Genomic DNA, 25,908 nt, shown 5'->3' on the forward strand with positions numbered 1-25,908 from the left:
TGGACAATTTGCCGCAAGTTTGCCGCAAAGCTCCTTTGCATGTGAAAATTAGCTGTGGCAAATTGGTCATGAATTCTCGATTTTCGTAAGGGATAGGATGCTAATATAGTTGAAAATGTTAACCATTTATGCTTTGTTATTTATTTTAACTTGTTACGCTTCGCAACATGCTAATATACCTGGAGACATTAACTTATGCATTGCAAGATGCTAATATAGTTGGAGACGTTAACTATTTACGCTCCGTTATGTTAACTCGTTACACTTCGCAACATGCTAATATACCTGGAGACATTAACTATGTACGCCTATGTACGTTACTTATGTTAAACTGTTGATGTTAATTTGTAACAAAATGTATTTAATAAGTAAACATAAAAATCATAATAAACAACTCCTCTGCCAAGTTATATAGTTATAAATAAAGCCTAACTTTAAGCTAACAACTGTTGCCTACAGTAACTTGGCATGTTAATAATACAGATTTAATTTAATGTGGGGTCATAGATGTGTGTATATTGGCAACTATTTTACAAAGACTTTAAAGATGGCTTTTCCAATCAACATGCTAATATTACTTAGTAATCATTTTGTAATTTCTCTCGTGGAGTCCGTCCAAGATGACAGGAAGTTAGCAGATTTGCTTACGTCAGTGCTTGTGTATTCAAGTGTAGCCTTGAGTTGGATTGGTTTCACTTTGCCCTTTGTAATAAAAAGTATTCAAAATTAAGAAAACAGAGAGAGCGAGCTGCTGAAGCAATGCATTGGGTATTGAAATTTTAATAGCAATTAACCTTTCGCAGAACCAGTGCAAAAATATTGACTATTTCTTGACAAATGCCTTGTTCATTCTCTGACAAGTACTCATTCTGACCTCATAGTACACCACTCTTTACATTGCTTTGTTTATAAAACACACACTCTAGAGTCATAAAAAAATAATAATAATAATTAAAAAAAAAAAAAAAATCTGTAATCATTTACTCACTCTCATGTTGTTCCAAAGCTATAAGGGTACATGATGACAGAATTTTTATTTAAGGTTGAACTATCCCTTTAAGTACTTTCAAGTCCTTAAAAAGGGCACCAAAAGGCCAAACACTGCCCACAATTGTGGCTCAAAAACATTCAGAAAGGTGCATTATTATAATTCTCTCGTTCCTTCTCTGGCTGTGAATGTGAGAGTAGCCAGCTGTGGAGGGATGCTGGGAGGTAAATCATGTCCAAGTGGAAATGTCAGAGAGGGCTTTTCAGATGGGCTGCCTTGAAATCGATAAGAGCCCAGATCATGTGGTTAATCAACCCAGCGCAAGCACTCAGGAGCGAAGGACCGGATCAGAGCCCTGCCGAGAGCGTGTCCTCGCTCCATACCAGGAAAAAACGATGCGCTTACACATAGACACACAAGGGTGACTGCTGTTGTTTACCTCTGTTGGACTCTGCTTCAGTGCTTAAGTGATGTCTTTATGAAACTATAACAAGACAGAAAGAGACACACATTCACGCGTACGTACTTATCCACCATATCAACCAATCCTGTCTCAGTCAAGCACACTTTCGTTGTAGTTAAAAAGCAGCAATCTATTTTCAAGAGGTCTTTGGAGAGCTCTCGTGTTCCTGATGAAAGCTGTCCGTCAGCTTTGCGATACACTCCTCAGCTGAAGAAATAGATGGATTTTTTAACCTTCTCCAGATTGAAATCACCTAGAAGAGAGCAATTACATGATTACAGATGCTTGGACTCTTAGGATGAAATATGTAAAAGGAAAGCAGGATATATATGTGTGTGTGTGTGTGTGTGTGTGTGTGTTTAGCACTCATTGTGAAGTCATTCAAACAGCCTGTGCCAACGGTCAGATAATAAATTCAGTGGGTGGTTCTGCCAGCATTGCAGTTAAAAATAATTTTTTTAATAATTTCAATGTATTTCAATGTTTATAGACTGGCCCCATTCACTTCTATTGTAAGTGCCTTAATGTAACAGTGATTTTTAAACAAACAACGGACAATAAGGACATTTTTTTTATGGTAATCAACATTATGCTACAAATGCTGTCAAATGAGCTTGTATTGAACGCGGAACATTCCTTTAACTGTCATGAAAATAATGTCACAATGATAGGTCTTAAAAAATAGGCTTCATTTTCTCGATGTGAAAAATAAGTTCTTATTTGTTTTATTTGATTTTGGGATGAAACTTTGACCCGGACCTTTCTTGACAGTGAGATTCACATGAGAGGTATTGTTGTGTGCTAAACTATGTCACTCCATTTAATCAACCCATTCATACTCTAATCAATTTCATTACAACTTGGAAACATAAATGAATCCCCATATAAATATAGATAAAGCACTTAAGCATTTTCAGCAACCATTGACTGAAGCATGGAATTGTGGGAGGTCTTCTAGCTTGTGAACCAAGGCGATGTCACCTTGTTGTAAAGAGCAGAGGAGAGGAAATCAGGCCTCTGGGACAAACACACCGCCTCCAGCTGTCCCCTCAGGGAGCCAGTTTCATTAGTGACAATAAGAAGGGGTCCTGGAAAAATACTGAGCATCTCTGTTCTCTGGGTTTCTCCAGCAATGTCTGATTCTGATAGATCTTTCTGACTCTGTAGTATTTACCAAGTGTTCCCTCTACTTTTGACCAATGGATTTCCTTGCTTCTTTCATGAATTTTCCAGTTGTTTCTGATTACTCAATGAGGATTTTCAAAATGATTTTATGGAGACTGCTGGGGCAGACTTCCATTTGTGTGTCAGGTACCAATGCTTTAGAAGTATATTGCCCGGCAAAGGCAAAACGAAGTAACTACACATTTTTGTCAAAATTGAGGTATGACCAAAATCATGTCTCTTAAGACTATGATCTGTCCTGTGACAGATACATCTACAAAATCCACACTTAAACCAAGCAATAGATCATCACACAAATTCATATTTGCATCCATTTGCACTGATTTTTAATTGTTTTTCTATGTAAACATGAGCTAGACGGGCGTCCTTTGCACCCCATCTAGCTGTTTTTTTATGCGTCACGTTTGGTGTGCATGGCCTCTAACTTTGAAGCCATTTTTTCATTTACAGTGTTGTTGTAGTTACTGCATTTTGTCTTTATAGAGCAGTATAGATATTATAGAATTTATAGATTTAAATGGTTGTATTTTTTAATGCAAGAATGCATTTGGTGTGAACAGCCCCCATCTTTGAATGAAGTTTGTGTTGTATTTATTGTATTTTTTCTTTGTAGAGTAGTAATGATACAATAGTACGATGGCATTTTAGTGCCATTTAAAAAAAAAAAAAAAAAACAATTTCAAGAATAAAGTAGTAATAATTTTAGAATAGTCGAAATTATGAGGATAAAGTCGTAACATTATGAGATTAAAGTCATAATATTTTGCGAATAAAGACGAAATTACGAGAATACAGTCGTATAATTATGTGATTAAAGTCGTAATAAATCAAAATTACGAGAAAAAAGTCGTAGCATTATGGGATTAAAGTCGTAATATTTTGAAAATAAAGTAAAAATTTAGGGAATAAAGTCATAGCATTATGAAATTGAAGTCATGATATTTTGAGAATAAAGTCGAAATTCCGAGAATAAAGTCATAACATTATGAGATTAAAGTTATATATAAAATATATATATAAAAAAAATTAAATTAAAAAGTCAAAATTACGAGAATAAAGTCGTAGCATTATGGGATTAAAGTCAGAATATTTTGAGAAAGTCAAAATTACAGTAAACACCACTAACCAGGGACATAACATTGACTATGCAAATTAATCAAATTAGCCGAGCTAAATTCGAGGGAAGTTTTTGCAAGCTCTCTGTTCATGAATGAGGTACGCATTAGTACAGGAGTTTTCAACCTTAGGGTACCTGTTAATGGAGGCACAATATATAGTCTTACACTCAAGTGAAGCAAAAAACAACAACAAACTGCTGTGAATTACATAGGTCCATTTCAAGTCACTGTACTGTATTGTGATTTATTTTCTCTCAAAATATTTCACATTTTATTCATGCAATACACTATTTTATTCTCATAATGCTATGACTTTATTCTCGTAATTTGACTTCATTCTCGAAATCGTAGATTTTTATTACATGGCACTAAAATGCTATCATAAAATAGAACTGACAGATTTAACTGGTTGTTTTTTATCAAGCCTTTATCAAGCGTTCAGTGTGAACAGTCCCTAACGTCCCTAAGCCATTTTTCTCCGATTCAGCGTTGCTGTAGTTACTGCATATTGCCTTTGTACAGAAATTCAGATACTATAAAATTTAAATTGTTACATTTCATTGTAAAAATGTCTTTAGTAAGACAATGTGGCAAAACGGCGAATTGCTCGAATAATATCAACAAAATATTTTAGAGCAGAGCTTAATAATATTAATTAATAATAATAATAATTCCTTATATTCATATAGCACTTTTCTAAGCACTCAAAGCGCTTTACATAGTATAGGGGGACTCTCCTCAACCACACCAATGTGCAGCATCCACCTGGATGATGCGACGGCAGCCATAGTGTGCCAGTACGCTCACCACACATCAGCTATTGATGGAGAGGAGAGTACTGTGATGTAGCCAATTCAGGGATGGGGATTATTAGGAGGCCATGATAGACAAAGGCCAATGCGGGGAATTTGGCCAGGACACCGGGGTTATACCCCTACTCTTTACGAGAAGTGCTCTGGGATTTTTAATGACCACAGAGAGTCAGGACCTCGGTTTAACATCTCATCCGAAGGACGGAAGTAGAAAAATGCATCTTCACTATAGAACTTTCCATGACTTTTAAGATTTGATTAATTTCCACTTTTAAAATGTTTAAATGAACAGATATTTCTAGATTTACCAATGACCGTAGGATCCCTGAAAGAAAAAATAAATAATTTGTGCAGTCCCAAAGTTAATACATTTTGTTATTTATTGCTTGTCTTTATTGATACTGCGATTTTAAACACTGTAAAAGTGCCACTCAACACTACTACTTCACAATCAACATCTTGATGAGCCAGATGTGTGTGATTTTGCAGTGAACGTGTTTTTCCGCCCATGTTGTCCAGCGCTTCCTCCCGGCATGTTACATAAACAGATTAAGCAGTTGACAGAATTAATTGTCATCAGTTTAATTAAATCCATCTTGTTGATGTACATAAAAGCACATGTGTTTTTGCAGGATCATTATGCAAGAGCCCACAGCTGCCTTAAAGCTGATAAGCTGTCAATTAGATAAGGTCAAACCACTGATCTGTTCGGCAGAAGGCAAAGATAGAAGTGGTTGACAGGCTAAACTCACCTGTCTGAGGAACCTTGGCCAAAAGCTCCGCCATCTTCCGGTATTCTTGAAACTTCTTTGGCTTGGATAGATCCCTGTGGGATTTAATATGGAGAGGCTTATATTATTGTTTTTTTTTTTTTTTTTTTGTATTGGTGTTTTGGGGCTCATCAGCCAAAATAGAAGCCAAATTCCAAAGGCATCACTCCACTCTACTGAGAATTACAGGCCAACTCTGTCCAATTACACACCAATTGAACCCTCCTTTAACTCTAAATAAATATATGAAACTAAAAATATTGCAATAATGTTTTATAAAGTTTTACACTTTTTGTTTACGTATAGCTGCCTCTGCATATTATGCTGGGATAGGAAACCGTATTTAAACATCGAAGAAATGACACACTTCACCTTTAATTATTAACTATAGTAGTTAAATACTGTTTATCAGCACAGATGTACATTAGGACTTACGGTGGTCTACTGCAATATTTCTGCAGGAGAAACCTGGACAGCTCCTCCAGAATGGGCTGACTATGAAGAGCCACAAATTGCTCACGACACACCTGAGGAGCGACAAAGAGCACTCAGTCAATCATTATGCACACTTATGTGCCAGCTTTAATGCTATCTCCCTCTCATTTCCTTTTTCTTATGCCCGTCTCTGACTTTCACCTCTCTTCTATTTAAACTGTCCCATTTTAGGAGGAATCTGTGGCCACAAAGCATGTCAGGAAAAGACTCACAGACAATAGACCCTTCACAGAAGGCGAGAGAGGGATAGGAGAAGATAAAAGTCAAAAAGAGGAACCAGAGTCCAATTCAGACAGCTGAATGTGGTTTAAAAGAAAAGGAAGGAGTTATTCCATGTGTGTTCAAAGGAGGTAATACTTAAGATATGAAGGTAACCGTCAAGTAGGTTCGAGAGGCTTTTATGAAGGTGTAGTGTGTTGTTGGTAAACCTTAAAGTCAGCATGAAAGGTCATTCACAAGCCATTTTAATTCTGTAATATGACGTATTCCCAAGTAAAACAGGACATGTAATGGAAAAAAGTAGGCAGAGACTTTTTATTCATCTGGAATTTATTGGATTGTGAAAAGTGGTCACTACATGACATATGGTTGGAGGGAAGGTGTTGAAAAATAAGGAGGCTTGATGATATCCAAAAAGGAAAGTTGTTTCAGACGTTATTACATTTTGAAGAAATATTACAAAGATTTATACGATTTTTTCTTTGGAATAACATAATGAATCAATACTCAAATACACTCACCAAGCACTTTATTAGCCACACCTGTACACCTACTTGTTCATGCGATTATCTATTCAGCCAATCGTGTGTCAGTAGTGCAATTCATAAAATCATGCAGATATGTGTCAGGAGCTTATGTTCACATCACAATGGGAAAAAAATTTGATCTCATTGATTTCGACTGTGGCATGATTGTTGGTGCCAGATGGGCTGGTTTGAGTATTTCTGTAACTACTTATCTCCTGGGATTTTCATGCACAACAGTCTCTAGAGTTTATTCCGAATGGTGCCAAAAACAAAAAAACATCCAGTGAGAGGCAGTTCTGCATACGGAAATGCCTTGTTGATAAGAGAGGTCAACGGAGAATGGCCAGACTGGTTCGAGCTGACAGAAACGCTACGGTAACTCAGATAATCACACTGTACAAATGTAGTGAGCAGAATAGCATCTCATAATGCACAACACGTCGAACCTTGAGGCGAATGGGCTACAACAGCAGAAGACCACGTTGGGTTCCACTTCTGTCAGCCAAGAACAGAAAGCTGAGGCTGCAGTGGGACCAGACTCACCAAAACTGGACAGCTGAAGACTGGAAAAATGTAGCTTGGTCTGATGAATCTCAATTTCTAGTGAGGCACACAGATGGTAGGGTCAGAATTTGGCGCCAACAGCATGGTACCAACCTTCCTTGTGTCAACAGTGCAGGCTGGTGGCTGTGGTTCAATGGTGTGGGGAATGTTTTCTTGGCACACTTTGAGTCTGTTAATACCAATCAATCATCACTTGAATGCCACAGCCTATTTGAGTCTTGTTGCTGACCATGTGCATCCCTTCATGGTCACAATTTACCCATGCTCTAATGACTACTTCCAGTATGATAATGCACCATGTCACAAAGCAAATTGTCTCAAACTGGTTTCATGAACATTGCAATAAGTAACCTGTTCTTCAGAGGCCTTCCCAGTCACCGGACCTGAATCCAATAGAACACCTTTGGGATGTGGTAGAACAGGAGATTCGCAGCATGAATGTGCAGCTGACAAATCTGCAGAAATTGTGTGATGCAATCATGTCAACACTGACCAGAATCTCAAAGGAATATTTCCAATATCTTGTGGAATCCATGCCACGAAGAATTGAGGTTGTTTTGAGATAAAGGGAGGCCTTACACAGTATTAGTATAGTGTTCCTAATAAAGTGCTCAGTGTACAGTATATTCGATTGTTTATGTAATGTGAAACTAGCAAATCTGGGCCTAAACACAGACATTTGTAAAATTCACCTCAACAAAGGTAAATAAAAGGTTACACCTTAAAGCATTTTTATATTTAAAGATTAGTCTGTTTCGTGGCAATTTTCCAAAAACTGCTGTCACTGAGAGGATGATAGGTATGGTGATACAATACCGAAATAACCCATGCTGACAGGGTTAGTTATTGAACATATGGTGTACTCTGCATGCAAACATCTGGCAGCTAATCTGACAGGGTTGGACTGCTCAGCTTTTCCTGTTGAAAATGCATTTAAAATACATCCTGCAGTGAACACTCTGTTTCTTACACACCTGGTTCATAGTGTCCACCGTCAGAGCGTGAGTCCAATAACAGTCATGGACAGATACAAATGTGAGACCAGCCCTACAACACAAAGACAGCGACAGGTTAAAAGTAAATTAAGGAAAAACTTACTAGTACATAAAGTATTTTGGAAAAATATATAAATAAATAAATCTCTCTCTCAAATAAATCATTAAGAGAAGTAGTACACCCAAAAACTATTTTTGGGTAAACTTTTCTGTAAATTCCAAAATTATGCATGACTAGTGAACAGTGCTTTTGGGTGTGTGATTTAAGACAACAGCTGGTTCATCACCTATAGCAATGCAGTGATGTCAGCATCATGTGAGTGGAGTCCAGGGAGTGGATGAAATTAGGAGGGAAGGCGTTTTTCTGCTTCACACTGTCTGGTTTCCTAAATAAGGCACAAGAAAAGGAGGAAAGACTGTCTTGTATGAAGTGCACACTCATTCTCTCTCACACACTCATGAGTAATTAAGGCCAGTGTAACCATATCCACAACGGCCATATCTACACCTGTAGTGTCTGGAGCTATACATCACTGAACAGGTAGGTCACTCTTAATTATCATCCAAGATGGACACACACATGAACTTAGTGCACCTACTAGACTGGCTGAGAGTAATGTGTGTGCTTATTCTGCCTGAAAACATTATATTATACAGCTCTATATCAGGTTGTATATAGAAAGAAAGGAAGGAAGGAAAGAAGGGAGAAATAAATCTAAATTATTTTCAAGACATTTGGTTCAGTTAATGGTTCTTGAATGTCTGCATTCTTCTATTGATGCAAACTGAATGGCATACTAAAATCCTCTGACAGCATTTCCCGCTAACAATGTCCAAACAAATTTGTAAACAAACACTTCTTTTCAGTCAGTTCTTTGCAATGAATTGGTCGCGAGTAGATAAAGTAAACATATAAGTAAAAGATTCGTTAATCGAATCATTAAGGAAAAGGAATTGTCAAACTCTGAAAATCGGTATAGGAACCAGAATTGTTAATCGTTAAATTCCTTATGATTTCCATCCATATTCCAAAGCCAATGTTAGAATGCCAGAGAAATAGGCTGTATTTCACATGCTTGTAAATGCAATACCAAAAAGTAGTTTTGCAAGTTAACATTTTTGAAAACGGTAATACTTTACGTGGCAGAGTCAAATGTAAAAGCGATAAAGGGTTTTTATCCGACTGAGAATGTTGTCAGATTCAAAGGTTTACATGGCTAATATTCTTCTATTTAACATATTATTTTAGGTTTACACGACCCTTTTCAATCAGATGGAAATTTCATTCTGATCGAGTTCAATCGGATCGACTTAGCTGTTTACATCAAGGTTTTTCAATTCCATTGAGCTATCGAATTATTACCGAATTATTAGGTTGCCTCTAAACGCAGCCACTGATTATTAAGCAATTGTTAGTAAACTGCCATCAAGAGGCGCTGCATTTTGTTTACGCTTGTTCAGATGCTGTTTTTAATCAGCGAACTCTCTCTGGACCATAATGTATAGGTTGTCCGTAGACCGCAGGGCTGGTGGCAGCAACTACGGTTGAAGGAGGCTTTTCTTTGTTGATCTCATCTCTGTTGTAGATGATAGTCTGGACTTTAAGGGCTTTAAATTAACTCTTATTAGTAGCATACCGAGTACTGAATGTGTCTAGAAAGTATCAACAGCTGCTAACAGATTATCTGCTTTAGAGACCTGCTTTACTTTGTGTTGGAAATCATATCTTGATGGGTGGGAATTTTGCTTCAGAAAGGGCTTTAGGTCGTTGCCACCCTCTTAATTTCATCATTTAAGTCTCTTCGTTAATGAGGGTCTTTTCAGGCTCTAATTAGACAACTTGAGGAACCTTTGAATGCATGGGTGTGAAAACTCCAGTTCAGTCTTTGCCAGAGTGCAGGAGTGGAAACAGAGTGAATCGCAAGGTTGCGTTTAATAAGTAAATATGCAGTCTGCATGTACAGCGCATTCAGTAAATGAGCATTGCTCTGTTGTTGGCCCAGTGTGTCTAGAATTTTTGGTTTCTGTTTCGGCCAAGAATTTTCACTTTGATGCATCACTAGTTGCGCCAAATCTCGTTGTTTTTTTCAGCGTCTTGTGCAGAAGCCCCATGTTTTTTTAGATGCCTTGTTATAATGCGCCTCTGCATCTAGCTTTTTTTTTTTTTTTTTTAAAGCAAGAACGCGTTAAGTCTGAACGCCCCAATTCATTTCTCTCTAAGGGATCACAGAGTAGTCTATTCCAAATTTCGAACAATCAAATGATCACTGGGTGAACAATCAAATAATCACTGGGCATCACCCTCGATTCAATATCGAAACTGCTCAAATGTAATGTCATTAAATAGATCCTATGACCAAACTTCACAATGAAGGGCTAGATGTACATTTTTCTATGGAATTATTCAAACTTTTATTAGATCAACTTGAAGGCTTAATTTTTCTTTTAACAACTTGAAGTATGGCTGACACTTGAAGAGTGGTATACTGTCATGAAGTAATTCTTTACAGCTTAGACAAGGGTATGTACAGCCTGTCACTTGGTCTTGAGTTGAACTGGACAGTAGTTTCTTTTTTTTTTTTTTTGCAGCTACACCTGATGATATCTGCTATTTCTCAAAGCCTGGGAGGGATGTACAATTGCAGTGGCGGCTATCTGTCTAGCCATGAGCACTTTGTCTTGGACAAGGGGGGGTTCCCTTTTCGTCACCCTAGCTTCTGTTAATGTGATTCCTGTCATAGCGAGTTCTGTTGTGGCTGTCACCTATCAGGCAGCGATAGAGAAGTATAAGTGCGCAAAAGTGAGGCCCATTGTAAGTGGTTTTTAATCATGTCCTGGCACCTTTTGGGGGAAGGTCACTGAGATAATTGTCATCTGAAGCAAGCAGACCTAGCCTGGAAGATATTTCATTGGTGTGGTATAAGCCAAGCTGTGGGTAAAGCTCTGCAAACTGTGAAATTAAGTGATGGTATTAAAGACCAGATGCTGGTGTATGGATTGAACATTTGGAGATTCAGTTTGACGAACAGAGTTTGTTTAATAAAAGATGATGTTGACTTGTAAACATACTGTAAAATGGTGGATGGATGACAGTACCTTACTGATGCATGAAAATTTGGGAGATACGCTGTTGGTCGAATAGGCAACGTTACTGTGGCTCAGTGTACACAACCTGTTACCAGTGAGGCTTAAAAAATAGTTCACCCACAAATGAAAAACTTATTGTTGTATGACTTTATTTAGATCTGTATGATTTTCTTTCTTCTGTGGAATGAAAAATGAAACACACTGAAGAATATTCTGGTCACTTTTTTTCCATGCAGTTACAATAAATAGGGACAGGAGCTTTCAAGGATGAAAAAAATATATGTATATCACCATAAAAGTGTCATAAAAATGGTCCACACGACTTGTGCGCTCTATTCCAAGTGGTATAAAGTCATACAGTAGCTTTGGGGTGAGAACTAGACTAACATTTAATTAGCTGAAAATCTCAACATCTACCTAGCTCTCCTTGGCATATTCATTGTAGAAGTAACAATGTCCGATTTGTGAATGAATCACCAATTCACTTAAAAAATCTGACTCAAATGAACGATTAATTCAAAAACCAGACATCACTACTTCTCTCATGAACTCTCAGGTGTTCTCATGGGTAATTTGGATAACTTTTATGGTGATTTTGCAGTTGAAAGCTAAACAGACATCATTTGTGACCAGTAAATCATTTACAATTTTTCCCTTTTCCGTTCCACGGAATACAAAAAGTCATAAGAGTTTGAAACAAGTTGAGGTTGAGTAAATGATAACAGATATTTCATTTTTGGTCAAACCATTCCTTTAATATAGCGTTAAATATAAAAACAACGCTAATGTGTCGAGCTCAGCGAATCACTTAAATTTGTCAAAATTCATCTTAACCATTTTAAAACATAGTTGCTTTCCAAAGCAAACGCATATCAAGAGATGATAAAACAAGTTCTGATGTTTAATCATTGTCCATTCTGGTTGGCCCTGCATTTAGTAAATGACATTTCAACACAAAATGCCACTCTTCTCATTTGAGGGACTTTCTGCTTCTTTCAAATCCTCCAGGGTCTTCCGTATATGATAATGTATGCTGCCTAGCCACACTGATGTCCCAGAACAAAGCGTCAAACACTTCCCGGACACAGGTGCTGCTTTCTAAGTGTCTAGAGAATGCAAAGTGTTCCTTTTATTCACCAATTTACTCATCATGCGCTTTAAGGATGCACAGATAGGAACTGGATGTCTGCACTTATATGAGATCAATTAAATCCAAGTTGCTTCATGTGGACTGATGGATAAATCATCAAAGGTTAAGTAAGCATCAATGCAGAGATTGTAGGAGGTAAAGAGACTGTGGGGTGGAGCGGCACTTACTCATTGGCATCATGGCTGATGTGGATGTTCAGATTCTGCATGCTGCTCTTGAGCTGTAAAACATACAAGAGAGTTTGAGTGTGTGATGGAGGAAGCAAGCAGATTGTGCAACACTAATGGTATATTCTGCGTCACTGCCTATTGACTACATAGGCAGCTACCTTCTAAGGCAGTATGCTAATATATAGAACCTCATAAATGACTCATTTGAAATGCTCAACATAGGCAGCAACATGTGTGTGGCACACAAATAGCGCTCCTCAAGGGATACTTGACACAATTAATTTAGATAGAGTTTGGTGTTAGCATGTTGCTAAGCTAACAAACAACTTGTTAGGCACAAAACAGTGCACCTTTCTGAAATCGGTGTGATGCTGTATTAAGCAAATGAATAGATAGCAAACACAAATATTGGGTAAAATAGTAAATTTTAATTAGATTGAACTGTTAGAATGTGTGAGACGAGGAGGAGGGTGTGGCTGGGCCGTGATGGAAAAAGGCCGGTGCTGAATCAGCTGATCTGTGGGAGAGTGAGATAAGGGGCAGGTGGAGATGCCAGTTCGAGAGAGAGAGACGCACGCAGCCGCGTTGCATGTGTGTCTGTGTCCTTATGTTTTATGTTGTTTTAAGCTCATTTACATTATTAAAGTTTATGTTTACTGTTCAGCCATTTCCCCCTGCCTCCTTGCCCGTCCTTTAACTGTAACATTTAAACAGTAAAACAAAATAAAACATAAGGACACAGACACACATGCAACGCAGCCATGTGCGTCTCTCTCTCTCGAACCGGCGTCTCCGGCTGCCCCTTATCTCACTCTCCCGCTGATCAGCTGATTCAGTGCCGGCCGTGCTCCATAACGGCCTGGCCACGCCCTCCTCCTCGTCACAGTATAATTTTCACGGAGCAAGGCGCAATGCATTCTCCATAAAGAATACATGCTATGCTGAATTCGAATTTGGCCAAAATAAGGTATCTTAGGAGCAGCATAGCAGTAGTTAAATTACCTAGTTTTTGGGCCAAACTTTGCACCCTGCACACACTTAACGACTGACAGCCTTTTATTTCGGTCACGCTGGTGTGCACACTATATGTCTGATCGCAGACTGAATGCATCAACAACAAGACCATTAATACCCGACTGAAGCTACAATCCCAGAATTCATTCACAAACGCACTCGTAGCAGCGGGAGAGTTTATTCGTTTATTCTTCAATGTTGTCAACAAATAACATGAAAGAAGGGCTCGCGCCCATTTTTGCATTGATTGCACTGAAGGGAGAAAACATCCATGAGTCGCACTTCTGACGATTTGTCGGCCAGATTTCAAACAGCTTAGTGTAGCATAACTAGTTAGAGCATGTTGCAGAAGTACACACATTACACGACCAGTCATGGGTACATCGAAGAACAGTTGTCGACTAGTTGCCTATGCAAAACATCAAAGGCAACTAGCTTGAGTCATGTACGCTAGGCTTATGATGCCATAAAATATTGCCTTCATAGGCAGCTCACTAGGTTTTAGAATAGAGCAATTTATTGCACTGTCTATGGGAGAAACTGCTTATATTGATACAGTGTCATAGAGGACAAGAGTTTAACCTTAGTTAAGGTTGTTGTCCATCATGTAGATGCTGAGATAGAGCCACTTGCATCTGAGTGAGTGACTGCTCTTGGTATAGGAGCTGGCAGTGCCAGGGCTGCTTCCATCACATTACTTCTTAGATTAGACTGTCCAGTGCCCCGGGAGCCTTTCCTGACTTCTAGTGCAGGGTGACAATGAGTGAAGTCTAGGACAGTGACGGACTGATATGCACCAGAGGAAAATGTACAAAGTGTTGAAGGGGGAGGTGGGGTAAAAGTTTTTGCTGGTAAATAGCCACGTTTCCACTATCGGGCCAAATGAGGGCATGCTAGTGCATGCCAGGGCCATTTGCGTTCCCACTTTCACTTCCAGTGCTTCGTCGTGCCTCTTTGGGGCTTCCTCAGGGCCAATGGCCTTTGGCCCACCGATTACCCTTGGGCCAAACAAGGCCAATGTCAGGTCATAGGGGTCAATGTCAAAGGCAAAGTTTCACTAAGTCAGGTCAGAGGTTTCAGCACCAAGATACCCATTTCCCATTCTTCTATATCCAGCTACCAGCTAACCTCAACAGATCAACGGAGAATGGACAGCCGTCAGTAATGGTCAGCAGACAAAATCAGGGCCCTTTTGAACATTTTGGCGGATGAAAATGTGCAACGTCAGATCGACGTAGAGTCTGGTGAACAAAGACGTGATTAAGTATATTGTCACCAAACTTGCCAAGTTGTGTATCCAGCGCACAATAATACAGGTTTGGGGAACAATGTAGAAAAAAAAATTGCAGGCACAGTAGAAATTAGTGTTCATTACGAGGGCTAGCTAGTCTCCACAATCTGATATCTCAGCTTGAGATTCCTTCTTGCTTATGAAATGGGCGGGGTGTGACACGTTGGCACCAGTGTGGAATATTAAGGGCGTTTTTTAGGGCAACACTGCAAGGCTATTGGCCACGTGGTGGGAATGCTGATAGATTTTGGTCTCGCGGCTTGATGTCCATGGCTTTTGGCCCCGGCTGAGCAGTTAATAGCCCTGGCTCGCACTGGCCCGATAGTGGAAAATGGCTAAAGAGTGTTGGACTGCAGGTTCACTGGGATGCATTGGGGTCATAACCAGGGTAAGAGTGATCTGAAAAAGGGTTACTGTGTGCATTCTGGATTGTCGATTTGGGGCAAAGGTATAAGGTGAAATAAAACATGTGGCCGTCAATTAAAAAGATCTATTAAGACAAATTCTTTGACCTTGTTTTGCCGCCATGAAGGTGAAGTTGGAGAGTTATCAGTTTATAACTGTAATATGTCTGATCAGTAACCTATATCCTGATCTGTTGGTTATGACAGATCTGAGCAACTCAAACTCAAGATTAAGGGAGACAAGTCCTAAGAAATTTGTTTTGTCACGCTGGCATGATACTCACGCAGTGAAAAAGGGAATCCTGTCTGAAGTGCGATTATTCCATGTTTGGACAGCTGCCTGTGTTTACCCTGCTGCTGATCAGAACACACATTGGAGAAGCACTGATCTCTATCACTTGTTCCCTTGTGCCCCCTTTTTTCCTTATTTAAACAAGGAAGGCCACCAACCTACCTTGCACGAACCTCGAAAATAAAAAGATGATGCTCTTAAATTAGTTTTTTGTAAACTTAAACCTCTTAAACCATTTTTGTGATTTCAACATTTTATTGGGAATGGAAGTAGATAGTTGACAGGAAATGATAGGGAGAGTAAGGAGGAATGGGATCAGGGCATGACACTGGTCAAATCAGAACCCTCCCGCATGAGCACCATAGCTTAATGTGTCTGGAGCATGTGTGGCGTGTCGAGAGTCTTTAAAGGAAACACCCCGGCATTACATCTTTAATGCAGTTATATTTAATGCGTTATAGTTTTATTAAAGTTAAAAAAAATAAAGAAGCAGGCCATGTAAATAACTACAAACTCTCTTCTATGAGTTGCGCGAAGGTCCCAATCTAAGGGGGAGAGATTGAAACTGTGCCCAGCTGAGGCACACTTTGTGGCTGGGACGCTCGTCCCTTGAGCGCACGCGCTTGCTGTAGCTAGATTATAATGTGATGGCTCGCGACTTATTAAACAATAATATATGTGTCACTGTGTGTTTATAATTGTGAAGAAAATTGGTAGCTTTATTAATAAGAGAGAGTTTGTTTTTTTGTCAGTTAAAAATGGATTGAAGTGAAGGTGAGAGGGTAGTCGTCGCCCCATTATACACTGCAACAAAATGTGTTTTTGATTTGTTTTTGTTTTGGCTTGTTTTCCAATATAAATATTTAAAACTCCTTTAAAGCAACGTACATTTTCTTTAGCAGCTATACTGCAGAAGAAAAAAATTGTTAACTGAGAATGTTGAATATAATATTAAAATACATATATTTTAAATTAGCTAAAAATCCTTTAAAAAAATATGTATTTACCTGAGCAGCAGCATATAAGATATTTAGACTTGCTTTTAGAGAATAGATCTTGAATACAAGTATATTTTGTCTTTACTGCACTCACAGAAGTATAACCAAGTGAAAAATATACACTTATATTTAAGATAAATTCTCTTAAAGCAAGTCTAAATATCTTATATGTTGCTTCTCAAGTAAAAGTATATTGTTTTAAGACTTTTTAGACAATTTTAAATGGAAAACAAGACAAACACTTTTTTAATACAACCTTATGTCGGACACAAGCTGAATAGTCGGTTAAGTGCTAATGATTAATCATTGCAATAATCTCCGAATAGTCGAATAATCGTTCTAATAATTGTTAGATTAGTTGATTATCAAAATAATTGTTAGTTGCAGCTCTACTAACAGGCCATAGCTCCACATATGGTGCTAGGGTATACTCAGTGTTGGGAGGGTTACTTTTGAAATGTATTCCACTACAGAATACATGCTGTAAAATGTAATTTGTAACGTATTCCGTTAGATTACTCAAGATCAGTAACGTATTCTAAATACTTTGGATTACTTCTTCAGCACTGGTAGATTTTTTCACTTGTTTTGACTATAAAAACTCTGCCAGTACAGTAAGACAAAATACACATGTTAAAAATACATTCTCTGAGAAACCTAAATATCTTATGCAGTGTTGTTTCTAAAACAAGATAAATCAAATTGATCTGTTTTAAGGGTATTTAGATATTTTTACAGGAAAATAATACAAAAATTATCATCAAGAATAAAAAATATTCCCTAATATCAAAGGTCTTACTAGAAAAAAGAAATTATGATCCAACGTGAATTTTCTTCATAAAAAAATATGATCATGCCTGGTAACATGCATGTAAAATGGCTAGAAGTAGCATTTTACAGCAGCTGACAATTTACACAAGGTTTCTTTCTATTTCTTGTGCTCCAAACTACTTCAAACTTACTCCTCTGTCTGCTCGTATGAATGTAACACATCATATGAAAGTGTTTCACCGCTGTTCAAATGCACTTTGGATCGCATCATTTATATGTATAAATGTTTTCCATCTGAAAGGACTAAATATTAAATGAAACAAATGACAAATAAATGCAAAGTAATCTCTTCAGTAATCTAAATACTTTTTGAATGTAACAATATCTAAATACCAATTATTTAAATTGTAAGTGTAGTGGAATACAGTTACTTATATTTTGTATTTTAAATACGTAATCCCTTACATGTATTTCGTTACTTCCCAGCCCTGGATATACTTAGTTTTTTCCATCTTAGTTTACTGACCACGAACCCAGACAGACACGTTCAATGCATGCACACTACGACTGCTTTATGATAGTCTTTTAGCACAGTCAATGGCATGTGCATGCAACGATGACACAGTGTGCATGACATTAATTTCGTTGTCAGCACAGAATGCTCACACAGTCCATGTGCAGCCCTCTGTACAATACACTAATTATAGTCCATATGAGCTCTTAACATTTAAAAATGTCTGACATATTAAAGTCGTCCAACATATAACTAGCTTGACATGACTGAAATCTCTTGCTGTGACAGTCCCATGAAAATGCTAATATCACAAGCCACAGATGGGATATGCAAGTGTGCCAAAAATGGCTGATTTGCATGGACACATGAAGGTCACAATTATTTACAAAATCAGCACACAAAGACTTTCCAAATTTTTAAATCCCCTGCATTTCACCTGCACACACAGGTGAAAATAATGGACACCTGATCAAACATGCTGGCATACAGATCCATCATTACAGTAATTAATCAAGCAAAGTTTCAATGGTTGCAACAGTGAAACCAGAGTGACAGATGTGCATTCTCTGTGACAGCCTCTGATCCTCAACATTCTGATCTCAATCTATCAAGGTCTAATGCTGAGTGCCATCTAATGGTAAAAAAGACACTTGGCATCATTGCAAAGGGTCAGATGAGATCAAAAAGGTATTGTCCAAAAGAGCTGTTCAGTTTGTAATCCTAAAACCCAGAAGAGAATTAGCATTTCAAGCCATTTCCAATGGGTTTTTACAAGAGTGTTTTTGAAAACACTTAAAAAGCAAAATAAATAAAGCAGTTTCAAAATTCACATTTGGAAATGAGGTGAAATTTATGTAGGAGTAAACATTAAAGTCTCTTTAACCTTCTGAAACCTGAGTGTGACTGCTGTGTGCATTTTCCATTTCCCTAGTAGCACCTAATAAAAAATAAAAACATTCAATGAGCAAATAGTTTACCTAAAAATGTATGGCAACATATGTGGACAGCGGGACTAAGTTGTGAAAATTTTAAATAATACAAAGCTACAAAAAAACAGATACAATTTTTTTATTATGTTTCCAGGAGTGTTGGTTATTCATGTAGACGTTACAGACATTACATCAGAAATTAGCATAACTTATTCAAAGTAATGGCCAACATCATCCAATCACTGCCAACCAAGTTAAAATAAAATTACACATTATAAATTTTGAATCTACAGTTGAAGTCAGACGTTTACATACACCTTAGCCAAATACATTTAAACTCAGTTTTTCACAATTCCTGACATTTAATCATAGAAAACTTTCCCTGTCTTAGGTCAGTTAGGATCACTATTTTAAGAATGTGAAATGTCAGAATAATAGTGGAGAGAATTATTTATTTCAGCTTTTATTTCTTTCATCACATTCCCAGTGGGTCAGAAGTTTACATACACTTTGTTAGTATTTGGTAGCATTGCCTTTAAATTGTTTAACTTGGATCAAACATTTAGGGTAACCTTCCACAAGCTTCTCACAATAAGTTACTGAAATTTTGGCCCATTCCTCCAGACAGAACTGGTGTAACTGAGTCAGGTTTGTAGGCCTCCTTGCTCGCACATGCTTTTTCAGTTCTGCCCACAAATTTTCTATTGGATTGAGGTCAGGGCTTTGTGATGGCCACTCCAATACCTTGACTTTATTGTCCTTAAGCCATTTTGCCACAAAAAAAGAAGACCCATTTGTGACCAAGTTTTAACTTCCTGGCTGATGTCTTGAGATGTTGCTTCAATATATCCACATAATTTTCCTTCCTCATGATGCCATCTATTTTTGAAGTGCACCAGTCCCTACTGCAGCAAAGCACCCCCACAACATGATGCAGCCATCCCCATGCTTCACGGTTGGAATGGCACTTTTCGCACCAAACTACATTCATCTCTAGGAGACAGAATACAACTCCTTCATGAGCTGTATGATGGCTGCGTGGTCCCATGGTGTTTATACTTGCATTCTATTGTTTGTCCAGATGAACATGGTACCTTTGGGCATTTGGAAATTGCTACCAAGGATGAACCAGACTTGTGGAGGTCCAAATTTTTTTTTTCTTAGGTCTTGGCTGATTTCCTTTGATTTTCCCATGATGTCAAGCAAAGAGGCACTGAGTTTGAAGGTAGGCCTTAAAATACATTGACAGGTACACCTCTAATTCAGTACACCTCCTACCAGAAGCTAATTGTCTAAAAGCGTGACATCATTTTCTGGAATTTTCCAAACTGCTTAAAGGCACAGTTAACTTCTGACCCGCTGGAATTGTGATATAGTCAATAAAACTAAACAATCTGTCTGTAAACAATTGTTGGAAAACTGAATTGTGTCATGCACAAAGTAGACGTCCTAAACAACTTCCTATACTACGACTAACACTATAGTTTGCAATATAGTATGAAATCTGTGGAGTGGTTAAAAAATGAGTTTTAATGACTGTAATGGGACAGTATATCCAGCTACGGTCAGCAATCGAACAGCTAAATCAGGCTGGGATAGCTAACAAAAAGAGTTTGCTAAGAGAAATGGCAACAGAAATAATAGAAACATCACCAAAAATATTGAATGATTACAATGTTATTTGGTTTTGCTTTAGCAAGCAGTAGTACGTGGAGATTAGCTCCCCTGACTCTACGAGGTGATAATTCTATTCCTGTCAGGGAGAGAGATGAGAGGAGCATTAACTGTTTCAATGGTTGCCCACAAGACTGACGCAAACAGAGGGAAACTTAATCCTTAATGTTCATGTCACATGCAGAAAAGTACGATGTAAAGCTTATAGAGCCTATCTTTACCACTAAATCTAGCTTAAAGGTGAAGTGCGTAATTTCTGCACTAATAGCGTCACCAAATGGAATTGGAGAAAAGAAAAAAAAAAAGAAAAAAAGTTTCAGGTCCTGATAGTCCCACCCCAAACACACACCATTGGTTGAGCCAATATTGATGTATTGGGCTGGGGTTTACACTTTTCATTTGAAATGTAGTTGTTCCAGCATATCAAGCTGGGATAGGAGGAATTTAACATAAAAAAAACTAGACACTTCATCTTTAAGAAAAGGCTAAATAGTTGGTCGGTCAAAATAAATAAATAAATAAAAAAACCAACTGCATGAAAATTATACTTGGTATGAGTAAAAACCTAAAATGGGGAAACATGGACCACACCGTTTCTGTGAGAACCAGACAGAGAGCTTATATTCATCAGTCAGGTTGAAATGCTAACCAGACTACAAAGTACAAAGAAACAGACTACCTTCACCTGGACAGCATCAAGGACAGGGTTTGTTTCATCTCAAATCAGCCAATTTTATATAACCAGAGTTTGTTACAGCATATATGGTCATTTTACCAAAGCGTGAAACGCCTCACCTTAGGGAAATCATCGATTTCCTTGAGTCGCTTTTCGATCTGTAGACGGCCCCCGTAGCGAGTGACGCCATAGACCACAGTCATCACCGTCTGCTTCACCACCTTCCTGCTGATGAAGCCCTCCAGCACCTGTGCAATCTTCAAACCCTTCTCTGCATCCCGAGCCCTGAACTCCTCCACCTGTGAGACATAGGACAGAACACTCAAAAGCGAGCAACAGTCTGGTTCCAGGAGTGAAAATCACATTCATTTTCACCATAGACAAATTGATTTTTAATGATAACTAATATACATTTAAAGACATACCTACTGTGAGCTCAGAGTTTGTTAATCAATGGGATATGCTTCTGTTATAGTCATCAGCCGGCATTATTTCAACTTCATTTGAAAAAATCGTTTAATAATAGCTAAATTCCTAATGAAGATCTACACTACCCATGTTGCTGAAGAGAAAGATTCACCAATCAGAGAATCGCTGCAAAGAAATCACGACAAAGGAGCTCTGCAGTGACGCACTGTGAATGATGCATTCGAGTCCATCTCCCAACACTGCTTAAGTGTACATCTGAATATTTTGCAATAAACTTAAAATATATTGTTTCTATACTTACAGTATAGACTTTAAATCAATAGATTTATATTTTTCCAGTTCCTGCTTCATGGGATTGTAGTTCATTCCCTAATCAATTAAAGACGTTAAGTACACAGTCTTGGACCTTTGTCTTTTTGTCCAATTTTTAAATACTTTTTTACTTCAAAACAAAGTTCAGAATGTTGTGATTCACCTCTGAGCTAGTTGAGTTGGTTCTAGGGGTGTAACGGTTAAAATTTCTCATGGTTCAGTTTGTATCACGGTTTTAGGGTCACGGTTTCGGTACGGTTCGGAAAAAGAAATATTACTGCCAAAGTAAAAATATTCTATTTGGTAACAAACACTTCAAGAGATTTACCCTCACTACAAATCACCATGGTTTTACAACAGTAACCATAGTTTAACCATGGTATTTGTAGTAAAATCACAGTAACCACAAAATTAACATGGTTACTCTCATGGTTACAATACTATAGTAAAACCATGGTTACTATATGGCTACTACAATTTTACTGAATAAAACCATGTCCTTAACTAAAAACATTTTTTTTCTCTAATTACTAACTCAACATTTAACTTAATACCTGTATTTATGCTACATGCATCAATATAAAGTGTATTTCATACTCAACTCAACATATATTCAACAGGAAGCTGTATATCACTATAGAAGAAAAAACCTTGCTGTTAAAATGGATGCTAGAAGGGATGTCGTAATGCAACACGAGTGTTTTAGTCATATGCGGAAATCCGACATCTTGATCAACGAAGTAGGGCAACATAACTTTGGCAATGAACACTCCAAGCGCTTTAGTTATTGTTATATGTTTGTCTGAATTAGCATTGAATTCCTTAAAGATGGAAGGGAGTGTGTTCAGTTTCGGGCTCACCTGCGGCTCTGTGTGCGCAGCGCGCTATCTATGTTTGTGTGATATCGACAGCTTCTCTCTGTAGCAAGTTGACCCACATGAAACAGGCAGAGCGTGCCTACAGAGCGATAAAGGTGCATTAGCGGAGGTAATAACTGCGCATGTCTATTTGGTGCTTTATTTTCTTCGCCAAACTGTATGATCCAGATGCATCATTAAACTTGAGATGAACCGCAGTGCAAATGCTTACCGAACCGTGGGTGGAGAACCGTATGGTTTGGTTTTTTACAGAGAACAGTTACACCCCTAGTTGGTTCATAGCTTTCTCGCATTCCATCTGGTTTGGTCTGTGAGTGAAATAAATATGCTTGTGCACTAGTTGAGACATTTCTAAAGATATATGTCATTTCTAAAGATATATGACATGTCTATCCGATCTGTATGTTTTTACCTGTTTCCTATTATGATTATTGTCATCATATTTCATAAATTTTGAAATGGAACACTTCTAAATAGTCAACAAATAGAGTGGTTCATATCCAGAAGACTAATTCACCATGGGTTCCCTCTGGAATTTCCAATGGGTTTTTATAGTAGGTTTTTTCAATTTATGAGTGAAATAAGGTCTGTGGTAGGGCTAAACGATTTGGACAAAAAAAAAAATCTAATTCCAATAATTATGAAAAATATTGGAATTTGAGCTGCGATATGATTATATATATATATAAAAAAAAAAACGTAATGTTCATAAAAATAAAAACGACCTACACCTGTTTTTGTCCACTTTGTGACAGGGTCTCAGACCACTTTTCACTATTATTTTTTGAAACCCAATAATTTAAGAAATTATTATGGAAATATATTTGTGTAAAATTCCACTTCTACTAGTCAAGTTAATTTTATTTGTATAGTGCTTTTCACAACACTCATCATTTCAAAGCAGCTTTACAGAAAATTATGCTTTAACAGAAAAAGAAACTGAAATATCTGTAATGTCTATATCTGTAACTAATACTACCACTACTAAATATAGGCTTATGAGTTTAACTGGACCGCATAGGAGTGCTGCATGCAAGTGTAAAATGGTACATAAATATGCTACTGTTTTATAATAATAATAATAATGGTCAACGCATGTAGAAAGTCCCACCTAACAGGTAAAAGAGCCAATCACCTTTTAGATACAGAGATCGCCTGTCAATCAACTCGAGAGCGTGCATGTGTATTAGCTATGCAATCCGGGAAAAATTCGTTTTTTTAACGTTATCTGAGGTAATGAATCCTAATTTATGATTCCAGTGTTATCAGATTTTATTGCTGATTTGAAATATGTTCATTGATCGTAATCTTGACCAACCATTTATGAGATTTCGGTCTTTCCCCATTCAAGTAGATAGGAGGTGCACTGTCATGACTGGAAATAGCCTCCCGGAAGCATTCCAAAGATGGCTGACAGTGGACTGACTTGCTAAAAGACTAAGCACAGGGAGTAGCGTGTGCAGACCATTTATTTAGTTAATTAAATCGCAGCCCTTCCGGTTTGATAATCGCTCTACCTCATTTCGCGATTTCGATTGTATTTTGATTAAATGTTCAGCCGTAGTCTGTGGTAAACATTAATTGAATATACTTGGACATTTTGTTCTACAACATAAATGACACAGCCATACCTCAAACGTGAATCAGCCATGTTTAAAAAAAAAAAAATGTTGCTAAGGAGTTACTAGATAAGGACTACAAATACCACAAGCATGTGAGTGAAAGTGCCTGCTGAAATGGAAAATCATAGTTTTCTACGATGTAAGGGAAAACTCTAGTTTAGGAAAACTGCCATTATAAAACAATCCAGCAGAAAAACCTTGATGGAACCCATGGCTCGAAAATTTGATTCTCTTCTGTGTTTTTGGACTACAACCTGAACAGCTCTATTAAAATGCAGTAGTTAGGAGTTGGTCAGATTGCCTATATACATTATAAAATTCAGAATCTCAGCTTTTAACAACACCTATTTTGTGTAGTGGGAGTTTTTTTTAAATTTTTTTATTCATTAGTTATCCGCTCCATTTAAAAGGGTTAAAACACAAGCTATGCAATTTTTACGGCCACAGCAAGCTGTTGATCATCGGTTATTGACCGAGAAATGTCATATTCGTGGATCCCTAACAATTATCCTCCATGAACTAAAAACTGCTTAATCTGCATGGAGGGGCAGAACAGGTTCATTAATCACACATGAGATGTGAAAGTTGTTGATGGTCTTATTGGGGCTCTTGAGAGCTTACCCTATGAAACAGAAGGTATGATCTCGGCTTGTGAAGAGCCTGGGAACAGTGAGGCTGTGTTTAGGCTAAACTCTGACTCAGCACTCTGACATGCTCAGAGTTCATTGAGAATCTGCAGTGTACTCCGATGCTATGGCAAGCACAATCTGATGTTTTTGGCTAGAATGGTTCAAGACTTTAGAGTTAACACTCACTCACACCGCATTCCCAAATTTAGCAAAATCAATTGGTAGCTCAAAATATCCCAGACGGTGTTCTCTCAAAATATGCAGTCATCCCAGAAATGAATACTGGAGCTTTGAGACCATAATTTGAGACTGTGCTTTATAGAGCTTTGACAGTTAAGTATTATTGTAAATATACTAGTATGTTGAAATACCTATACTTTTCAAAATATATGACAACATGTACTGCAGGGGCAAGAAAATGCATTTCCAAAATCAAAACAGATTTTAAATATACATGCAAATGTTTATGGACCAGAAAAAGGTTTATGTAAGTGTATCCATCCCTTTAAAGTGTGTAAGCAGCTACAAGTAGCTTTATTTTAGAACTTGTAAATGCACCAGAAAAGCAGACAGAATAGTGGGAGGAAAAAGCCTAAACTATTTTTATTCCTGCTGAATGTCTTAAGGATAACTCAAATATATTCATAATACTTTTATATAAGGGTCAATGATATGACACTCATTTTGTCTGGATACAACAAGTTATAAAAAATAAAAATAAAATAAATACACATATTAAAAATGCAATTCATATTAAAAAAATTGCTTGAATACACCATCTATGATGAGCATGTTTTAAATTGCTCAATTAAAAATCTTTTTGATATTTTTGTGGGCAATGTGGGGTTTGAAGTAAAAAATGTCTAGGTGGTGTAACTGTCCAGAGAATGTAAAAAAAAAAAGTCTCATTAAAAGGTGCAAATCCTTGAAAA

The 25,908-nt window shown here is 37.6% G+C and overlaps 1 protein-coding gene across 3 annotated transcripts in view; it reads right to left on the reverse strand.

The window, feature by feature from the left end:
* Window positions 1-770: 770 nt before the first annotated feature.
* Window positions 771-25,908, reverse strand: part of LOC127437967 (DNA-directed RNA polymerase, mitochondrial-like) — a 48,510-nt gene continuing 23,372 nt past the window's right edge. Inside the window, exons 13-19 of one of the 3 annotated variants that reach the window (XM_051693147.1) lie at window positions 21,226-21,405; window positions 12,541-12,593; window positions 8,424-8,522; window positions 8,116-8,188; window positions 5,772-5,863; window positions 5,319-5,392; window positions 771-1,704 (exon numbers count right to left, since the gene is read on the reverse strand). In XM_051693147.1, the coding sequence (XP_051549107.1) occupies window positions 1,655-1,704; window positions 5,319-5,392; window positions 5,772-5,863; window positions 8,116-8,188; window positions 8,424-8,522; window positions 12,541-12,593; window positions 21,226-21,405 (621 nt within the window). In that variant the 3' untranslated portion in view covers window positions 771-1,654. The other 2 variants (XM_051693148.1, XM_051693149.1) reach the window with 2 other exon arrangements.

This window comes from Myxocyprinus asiaticus, chromosome 49 (genome assembly GCF_019703515.2).
Source record: "Myxocyprinus asiaticus isolate MX2 ecotype Aquarium Trade chromosome 49, UBuf_Myxa_2, whole genome shotgun sequence".
NCBI classification, from domain to species: domain Eukaryota; kingdom Metazoa; phylum Chordata; class Actinopteri; order Cypriniformes; family Catostomidae; genus Myxocyprinus; species Myxocyprinus asiaticus.